The sequence below is a fragment of the Poromitra crassiceps genome (genome assembly GCF_964638095.1).
Source record: "Poromitra crassiceps genome assembly, chromosome: 11".
Taxonomy (NCBI): domain Eukaryota; kingdom Metazoa; phylum Chordata; class Actinopteri; order Beryciformes; family Melamphaidae; genus Poromitra; species Poromitra crassiceps.
This window is the reverse complement of record NC_139643.1, coordinates 22,759,483-22,769,730: the sequence shown is the minus strand read 5'-3', so window position 1 is coordinate 22,769,730 and position 10,248 is coordinate 22,759,483. Positions and strand designations below refer to the sequence as shown.

The following is a 10,248-nucleotide window of genomic DNA, read 5'->3' as shown; positions in this document are numbered from 1 at the left end:
GCCCTGGCCGAGAGCTCCGATGAAGCCCCTGCGACTCTGGTCATATTTACGCTGCGTGCCTCAAAGTGTGCTCCATCCGCAATCCACCAGGCAAGTTTGCAATCCCGCACCGCCAGCAATCAGCGCGAAAATGAAAGCGCCTCCGCCAATCCATTTTCATGAGAATGGAAATGGATCACACTGCTTTTTGCTTGCCTTCCTACTTCCTTGTCGCCACTTAGTGGGTCGGTGGAATGGGTTGTACACGTTGTACACGTCCAATACTTATATAAGATATGTAAAAGGGTTAGATGCACAACCCACCGTCAAAAAAAAAAAATCGATGCCAACGACGTGTTTACACGTTGTTGGCAGTCAACAGCTGGATTCTGAAAACGTGTATACACGTTGTTGGCAGTGAACGTGTTAATCGTGTCGCAGTGAGCCAGGGGCAAGGGCAAAAATGCCCCCAAGAAATCTCAGAATGCCCCTAAAACCATGATCCAGGGGCAAAACCCCAATATTTTGATAATTGTATTAAATTAATTTAATTTCCATCTCTAAACATACACACTCAGCACCTGCAAGCTGGTTGCCAGAAGACGACGACGACGAAGAACACACTGACACAAACTGTTGTTCACACTACGCTTTCAACTTTATGCACTAATTACTATTTTTAAATTGCCCCCGAAATTTTGTAAATGCCCCCAGTTTTTAGACAGTGGGGGGCAGAAGTTGCCCCCAACATATTTTTTTAAATTTCCTGCACACAACCCATAGTCCACATCATGATTCATTTGTCCAAAAACAACCATGGCATAAATGAAGAATCTGGAGTTTTGCAGATTCTTGTTTAACGGGGAGTTTGTCTTGGTTAGCTGAGTCAAGTCATATTTCTTTTAATTTTGCCTTCATTTATACAGGGGTGCTCCTTGAGAGCAAGAGCCGCCCTCTTACAGAAAAACATATATAAAAAGTTACACATTTACAGACGGACAAGATGGAACAAACAATAAGAGCAGATGATAAAACACTTGAAGTATTGTTGACCGATGCAGATGGACAAGAGGAAAGAGCCGTCATCGGTGGACATCAAAGGCGTCCTGTTGGACATGAGGAAGTACCGCATGGGCCTGATCCAGACGCCAGACCAGCTGCGCTTCTCCTACATGGCTGTCCTGGAGGGAGCCAAGTGCATCATGGGAGACTCATCTGTACAGGTACCAGCACCACACACACTTCACACTTCAAACAACGCTATTAATCCCACAAGGGCCAATTGAATTTAGAAGCAGCTTGTATACAAAACGCAGAAACAGCATGCACACACACACACACACACACACACACACACACACACACACACACACACACACACACACACACACTCACACTTATTCAAACACTCTGTCACATATATGGGGTGACGTTGTGGAATAGTCTGGATGAAGAGATTAAAATTAGTAAATATATTGCACAGTTTAAAAATAGATACAGAAACTGCATTTTGGGTAAATATAGTATTGAGGAAGGGGAGTGCAATGCACAATCCTCTTAATAGTGTCTGCTTTTCTATAAAAATAAAAATAAAGTTTTTTACTTCTTACATTCATGAATGAATACGGTTGTTGATTGAGTAACCGCGTTATAATGTTGATAATTATCTATGTAAATTTAGTCTAGTTATGATGAACTCTGGAACAGAGTATATTAGAGAATAGGGGTAGGACTAGACAAGCATCTGCTTCCTCCTACTCCTTTTCGGACATGACCATTTGATTAGTTATTTTGTTTTTTAGTTTGTAACGCCGACGAGGCAGAAAGAACTCCTAACGACATGAAAGAAGCAGCCGCGCAACGCATGGAGCAGTAAAACTGTCACGCACGTGTGTGTGTGTGTGTGTGTGTGTGTGTGTGTGTGTGTGAGAAAGAGAGAGAGCGGGAAGAGAAACAGAGTTTAGACACCTTGGAGAGCTCTGCGGTGCTCATCCTGAGTCCGGAGATATATTACATTAAATTGTCCGTTTGCGGGCTGCTGGCTTGGCCATTTTCAGATATTTATTTTGAACAGGCCGGGCGGTGCCAACTGGCTCCGATGACGGGTTGGGTTGGTGCGGGCCTTTAAAAACCCTGACCCGCGTATCACTACTGGCTAAAGTATCCCCTCTGGCTATAATCCCAGAGGCTCCATGTAGCCAAAGCCTTTGGTGTTTCTTCAGTGGTGGTGGTTTCTTCAGACACAGCCGACCCGGGTTCGAATCCGACCTGCGGCCATGTGCTGCATGTCCTCCCCTCCCTGCTTTCCTGTCACTGTCTAGCTGGCACATACCGTCCTATCCAATAAAGGCAAAATCGCAAAAGAAAAAGATCCAGGAAACTTGTTATACAGACGGATACATAGTGTCTGTGTCATTTGATCCCACAGATTTGCTTGAGTAGGAGAGCCCAGACACGTCATATAAGGAGAAAGACATGTGTAAACTTTGAGACACAAACGCCTTTGGTTAGACACAGAGTAACTTTGAAAGAACACCTCCCTTCTTAACTTTTAGCATTTTTTGTTGTTGTGCCTCAAACCGCATTGAGCAGCGTGATCTAATAGCTGTAACGCCCCCACAACAACAAGCACGGGTGCTGCTCTGTAACTGACCCTTTGCTCGGATCTCTCTGCGGAGGCGGGGGGGGGGTGGGCGGAGGAACAAAAAGATCATTTATTTGGCGATGAAGTATCACAAAACAAAAGTAGGTCTGTGGGAGATCACCCTCCCAGTGCATTGTCTGAGTTTCTTTGGGAAAATACGCTAATGTTTCCATCCAATGGGGAAATTGGCTGTAGAGAAACACACAAAAGTATAGTGGTAGAAGGATGATGATTTATTGATTTTTATGCCTCCGCCGCCGATCGCCAGGCCGAAGGCATTATGGATTCTGGTTGTCCGTCCGTACGTCCATACGATGTTCGTTAATGTGATACCTGAGGAACGCCGTGACGGAATTTCATCAAATTTGTCTCAAACGTCGAGATGGACTCAAGGATGAACTGATTAGATTTTGGTGGTCAAAGTTCAAGGTCACTGTGATCTCACGACCGCTCGTTTCATGCTCGTTAATGTGATATCTCGGGAACGCCTTGACGGAATGTCATCCAATTTTCCTCAGACGTCCACTTGGACTCAAGGATGAACTGATTCGATTTTGGTGGTTAAAGGTCAAAGTTCAAGGTCACTGTGACCTCACTAACCCCATTTTCAAGCTTGTTAATGCGATATCTCAAGAACGCCTTGACGGAATTTCTTCCAATTTACCTCAAACCTCCACTTGGACTCAAGGATGAACTGATTACATTTTGGTGGTCAAAGGTCAAGGTCACTGTAACCTCACAAACGCCTTTTTCAAGCTCGGTAACGCCATATCTCAGTAACACCTTGGCGAAATTCTTCACATTTGGCTCAAACGTCAAAGTCTGGACAGACATGCATGTCGACTGCTCACTTGTTGGCGGAGGCATATGTCCGCGGTGCGGTCGTTCTAGTTTCTTTGAAGTTCTAGCAATTAGACTTTATAATGTTATTCAGAGTTCCTTTGTGTCAATGCATCGCAATATTTGCTTTGATTCAGTCTGCCAGAATGTGATTTGTCCCTCACAAGTTCTTCATGTAATGGCAGCAGTAGAAGAATTTGAACTTCTCTCGTCCTCTGTCCTTCTCTCCTTGTAGAAGCGGTGGCAGGAGTTGTCCAGAGAAGACCAGGAGCCAGTGTCTGACTCTCCACCCTCGAGTCATCCTCAGCCCAAGTGTCCTTCAGAGAGGCACAACGGCAGCCAGCGGGGCGCCCCCCAGCCCGAGGAGGGGGGAGACTGCCGGCAGCGGGGCGCCCCCCAGCCCGAGGAGGGGGGAGACTGCCACTGCAGGCAGGATGGCAAAATCACAACTCAGTCTCCCTGCAAGGAGCAAGAGCTGGACGTCAGCACAACACAGTCAGTACAGTCTGATCAAGTGTGTGTGTGTGTGTGTGTGTGTGTGTGTGTGTGTGTGTGTGTGTGTGTGTGTGTGCGTGTGTTCCCATACGACAACATGAATGAAATGAATAAGAATAAAAGTAAGGGTGCATCGATCAATCAGCAGATAAAGGCTCTAAATAGATCATTGGTGATCATCGCTTCAAAACCGTTTCAATCAGCGGATCAGGAAAGCGGTCGAGCGTATGCCATAATAATTTTATTTATTATTATTTTTATTTTTATTTTATTTTCAGGGACAGTGCAACATTAATGAACATTTTCATGTAAATGTGCCGGATTATAGCCTTAGCTAATTTCCATCCGCAGTCCCTCGACAGGTGAGGTACAGAAAAGTTTAAAAGAAGAAATAAGAAAATTAGTGCATACGTAGGGCATTCATACACATACAGCAATGTAAATGACACATACATACACATAGGGTAAACACAAACAACACAACACAAATGAAACAAAAACAGGGAACATTAGGGATATTAACCAAGGTGGACACAGGACTTTCAAGGACATACAAAAACAACACATAAAACAAAAAGGTTTAGATGTGATCGCAGGTTTGATTTGATCTGAGCCATGACTTTAACAGCCCCTTAAAGGTGTGAAAGCTGCTACTCTCTCTGACTGACAGTGGTAGGCTATTCCATAGTTTGCTGCCCCCATAGGACAAAACATTTTGTCCGATAGAGGACCGTCTCAGAGGTAGTTCACAGTCGCCTCTCGACGAGCTTCGCGTGATGTTCTGGGTAGCTCTCCGTTTGATAAAGCATTCTAAAGGAGGTGGTGCTAGCCCATGAAGAACCTTATAAATCATATAAAATCAATAACGGCGCAGTCAGCACAATGTTAGTGTTATTATACGAATGTCACCCATCTGGCACTGACACTTCATTTCTGATGTTTGCTTTGAATTTCACAGCCTATGATCACAGATGAGCACCAGTTTAATATATTTGGAAGAAGTAGGACTGCAACTAACGATTATTTTCATTATCGATTCATCTATTGATTATATGACGTCTTCAAATGTCTTGTTTTGTCCACAACCCAAAGATATTCCATTTACTGTCATAGAGGAGTAAAGAAACCAGAACATATTCACATTTAAGAAGCTGGAATCAGAGAACTAATAATAATAATAATAATACATTTTATTTCGAGGCGCCTTTCAGAACACCCAAGGTCGCCTTACAGTGCATATAAAAACAGTTTCAGAACTGTTACTTGTTTTCTTAAAAAGAAAAAGAAAAATTAATCGATGATCACAATAGTTGTAGATTAATTTTCTGCCGATCGACTAATCAATTAATCATTGCAGCAGAAAGAAGGCGGAGCCAGTGCTGCCACCATGGCAAACTCAATTAAATGTTTGTGAGCCTGTAAACATAACATTGCTGGATGGATGGCTGACTTGGCTGTTGGGGCAATTTTAAAGTTCTGTTCTTGTTGTTGTTGTTGACTGTTTTCACGCAGCAAGAGACGCAGAGAAGACAGCATCTCCAAATCAGCCACAGCAAAGACCCCCCAGCAAACCAAGCCCAGGATAAATGACTCCGAAAAGAAGAGGAAAAGGTGATTATTCCTCGTCCCAAAGCATCCTCTCACCTTCATTAAACCATTAAACTCAGTAATTAAACATTACACTCTGTGATTTATCTTTCATCTACTATCATTGAATGTAGGTATTCATTGATATCACTGTTTGACTGACAATTCTGGGTACTAAACTTGACATATTGATCAATACTAAACACTGGATCCAATCTATCACTTTTGTTAACAAAATGAATAAATTAAGTCGTGTCGGTGCAATATTTAGCAGTGGGTAATGAAACCAGTGAAGAAGGTGCTCTTTGGTGAAGGGATTCAACTTGAATAATAATAATAATCCAACAGACTTGAACCATGGCAACTCTTCTTCTTGATTTTGTTTGAAGCTCACTAGAGTCTCTTTCCTTAGACAGAAAGCAATATTGTCATTTTCGCTGCTTCAGTTGAATAGAAGTCAAGGAAGTAGAGTTAAGTCTGTTTAGCACTTAGCAGTTAGATAGTTCCCCACAAAAAGGACAACTCAAACAACAAACTCAACAGCTTAATGACAGAAGTTAGGGACAGACAGTGTTACAGTGCTATTACCCCGTTCAAGACAACTCGGAAGTGGGACAGAGGAAAAAAACGAGCTCCGCCCTGTCAAAAATGAATCGAACGGCTCAGAATTACATGTGGGAAATTCGGGCCATCTTTTCAGAGCTCAGGTTTGTCCGATTGACGTCATCAAGTGTTTGTTGACCTAATTTCAAGTGTCCTCATACAATATGTGTTTACATTGTTTATATTTAGTGCTGATTAAAGCAATATGTTGAATTCAACAGTTATTTTACCAATGAAAAAGCTAACTGTGAATGTTTTTGTAACTCCGGGTCAAAAAAACAGCGCGAGCACAACTATTCCCGAAGGGTCGGAAATTGAAAGTTCTGTGTTTTCCGAGTTGTCTTGAATGCAGTACAAGGCCCCATCCTCCTGTCTTTATTTTGCCTCTTTCCCTTTGAGTCTTGACAGTCTGTTGGTGTGAAGCAGCCAGACTAGCTCTCTCAAATGTGCTCGCTGATGTTGTCTCATGAAGGCGGACTGGTTAGACCTGACAAAGCACTGCTTTCTGATGACTGTGCACCTAAGAAAAACAGCTCGCTAAGACACTTCTGGGAAGCCTTCCGCTGCCGTGTGACAAATGACTACTGTTGTCCCAGTAATGGGCACAAAAACGTAACCGCGGTCTGGCAAGGTCTTAATCTGCTGTTGTGGTTCTTCTGGGACAGCTTGGGCTGCATTTGCTGTACATGACAAGAGCTGGCCTGTCCAGTGGGGGGCGCCGTAACTTTTACCCCCCTCTGTGACAGCAACACCCACAAAGAAGACATTTAGAGGAGGAAGTTTACCCGCAGCTTTTAAAAAGAACCCCCCCAAACTTGTACGTGAAGGAGTGTGTGTGTGTGTGTGTGTGTGTGTGTGTGTGTGTGTGTGTGTGTGTGTGTGTGTGTGTGTGTGCGCTTTGTGTCTGCCGTGCTTTTGGTTTCTGTGGCGGGTTTGATCTTTTTGTGATTTGCTTGGCTCTGGTGGTCTGTTACGTTGTGTTCATGTTAGGCTGCACCACAGCATGGAGTGTGTGTTTGTGGTTGTTGAAGCTCTGAAGCCTCACGTTTTAGATGGAATATATAAAATAAAGGGCTCTAATTTGTGACTATTTGGTCACTAACCAAATTTGAATTGTACAATTGTGTAATGAAATTGGGTAAATGGGTGGTAAATGTATTTTTGTGATGGTAATGAAAAGTCCTTTTATTTTATCGTGTATCTACATATTCTACCCAATCAAATGTCAGTGAGCAAACTGATGTAAAACAGGGTTATGACATCAAAAATGAAGCCTAAATCAGACCTTCACCAATTGCCTCTTCTGTGCGCGTAAGTGCTGCTATTTTGTTCGCAAGTCTGGTTGATTGGAGAGAGAATGCCAAAAACGTCATAGTCAAGGAGCTGACCAATTCTTAGACATTTTAAAATATGTGATATTTAAAGATGTAGGAAAATAATAAGCCTTTAACTGGGCTAGACAATCATCCAGAATTAGCAAGCACCACTGCACTATGAAAAGCCCAGTGAGCAGTTAGCTGTTGTCCTGACTGAAGCTGTCATTCAACAACATAGAAGAAGAAAAAGGTTGGCGCTGATGAGTTTGTAATGCTTGCTCATGGCACTCCTTTCACAGGTTGAGTCTTTCACATTTCTTCACAACCTAAGCATTGGCCACGCTGTTGATAAGGAGATTGTGGGGTTTTAAACTGCACTGGGTGTTTTGGCCTTTTTAAGTTTGAATGTGACTATGGCACATTCACATTTGGATGTCTAAACAGTATGATTTATTGGTTTCACCAAGAGGTTACGGTCAATTCTGGCAATGTGCGTGTTGATTGGTTGATTGGCTGAGGAGGCTGTCGAGCGTTACAATATTTAAACTTTTTGCCGTTCTGTGCTACATTGTTGCAGACTAGATGTCAGCCTGTAAAGCAGTGATACTCAACTTGCGGCCCCGGGGGCCAGATGCGGCCCGCGACAGGGTGCAGAGTGGCCCCCCCGACCATTTTCGAATAATTTCACCTTAGTTTTCAATTAGAATTAGAATCTAATTCACAATCAAAACTAACGTGAAATAAAGTTTGACTGAGCTCCAGCTAAATTGTCAAATACCGCCATCTGCTCGCTAACCCAGGCACTTATGCATGTACTTAACCTAACTAACTGAACCTAACTAACTATCCGGTGTGCACAACATTGTCAGACTAAACTCCGGCTGACACCACAAAAACCTACAATCTGCTACAGAAAAATGTATATTGTTTGTTTATTAACTGGCCCCTGGCCTCCTATCGTTTCACGAAAGTGGCCCCCGGGCAAAGCAAGTTGAGTATCCCTGCTGTAAAGATTTCAGCTCGTCCAAGGACATCACATGCACCTAGAAAAACATGGTGAACTACAGTAAGCAGCTGGGCATGATTAGCTATTTTAACATTGCTGTTTTAAGACACTGATTAATCCCACCTTTTAAAAACCTTCCATATCATCCAGTGATATGCAATCCAGTTACTCCCAACGTCTGGTTATAGAAAAGTCTTGCTGTGCAACCCTGACGGTGTGTCAAATGTTTGTGAGGTTTGAAGACAAGAAGGACATTTTCTTGAAACATTTGCTTTCTTTCAAAAACGTTTGCAGAGCATCTGAACACATTGCTGCTTTCGCTGCATCGACCGATCCATTGTCGAGATGATCAAGACACTAATGTGCCAACATTTACACTGGCTCCTCGAAGCCGAACCAAACTCTCCATGGCTTTCCATTGTCTGATAAAGCTTAGTTAAGGCATTCATTGGATTTTGTGGCACACGAGTTTCTTTGATCGCTCTTGGACTTCATCTGATAGGATAGATCAAAATCTGATAGGAAATTGTTTTTGTTTTTTTAAATACGGTTCAGAGTTCAACTTCTTGAACCCTTTTTTGTGTCTCGTGACAGGGCGAAAACCAGCGACACCTAACCGGTCTCCACCTGCGGCCGTGTGACCACAGCTTCGGTGGCGAAGCCAACATCGGCAGGGATCTCCAGCTCTCTCCCTCTCAACCTCTCTGTGTCCTCCTTCCCCAGACTCACCACCACCAAAACGCAACCGCTCTCCTCTTCTGTAGCTTGTGTCCCCTCCCCAGCCTTGGCCCGGTGGCACTCTCCCAACCCATCATGCACCTCACCCCCCCCGCCTCCCTATCTGTCACTGCCACATCCTCCTCAGTGTCCCACCTCACAGCCGTCCCTGTGACTCCCTGTCCCCTCTCTCTAAACTGTTTACAGCAAACACTTGGACATTCTTTGGAGAGGACATTTGAAAGGACAAACACACCAGCTCGTTTACCCCACCCACCAAACCGCCGCTGCTTGTGGAGTCTGACGACGTGTCATCATTTTTGTTTCTTTAATTAATTTTATTATTTTGCGTCTTTATTTGTCATTCGTTCTTTTTATTGCATTTACCAAATTAAGGCTCGAATTGAACTGAAAATATGAGCTATGCATTGGCAACTTGTAATGCTGTTCATATGTGTATTTTTGGAGAACCCTTTTTCAGAGGCAAAAATGAAATGTTCTATTTTTTATAAGAGATTACTTGAAGTTTTCCACGGTGTCGGGAGGGCTCAATGAAAGCACCCCCTCCCCCCACATGGCACGTTTCCACGATGTACATAGTGTTCTTTTTGAAAGATGTGTAAAAAGACATATTTTTGCTTGTTACAAAAAAAAGAAAGACAGAGGAAAATGTATTTGATTCAAACAGACAGAAGAAATATGCTTTCATGACTTGTTCTCCTTTTTGAAATGTCTTAAGTTTCCCTTTCTCCTAGAGTGTCATCTACAAATAAAACTGATATTATCTAGTTGACATGTGACTTGTCTTTGAGCCTTTCTGGCGGCCTCAGTCTGTGAGCCACTTCTCGGGATTTCAGAACATACAAAGGACGTCCTTTAAAAAAATTGCAATTCTGGGCAAAGATATTCGCTGACTCACTGACTAAACTGATTGTTTAGAATAAGCAAGTCAGGGAATTGGCCAAGTAATCCTTTCACTGGAGCAGTTAATATTTTTTATTTATTTTCCAAATAATGGAACTCAAATTTTCCAAAGCTAAAGCTTCCATTTCTAGTTCGCT

At 43.0% G+C, this 10,248-nt stretch overlaps 1 protein-coding gene across 1 annotated transcript in view; it reads left to right on the top strand.

Annotated features, from left to right (window-relative positions):
* LOC310785535 (tyrosine-protein phosphatase non-receptor type 2-like) overlaps window positions 1-9,943 on the top strand; it is an 18,725-nt gene extending 8,782 nt beyond the window's left edge. Inside the window, exons 7-10 of the mRNA XM_083646650.1 lie at window positions 1,041-1,202; window positions 3,699-3,958; window positions 5,471-5,569; window positions 9,065-9,943. Of these exons, the coding sequence (XP_083502776.1) occupies window positions 1,041-1,202; window positions 3,699-3,958; window positions 5,471-5,569; window positions 9,065-9,086 (543 nt within the window). The 3' untranslated portion in view covers window positions 9,087-9,943. The remainder of the gene's footprint in view (window positions 1-1,040; window positions 1,203-3,698; window positions 3,959-5,470; window positions 5,570-9,064) is intronic.
* The last annotated feature ends 305 nt before the right edge of the window (window positions 9,944-10,248 follow it).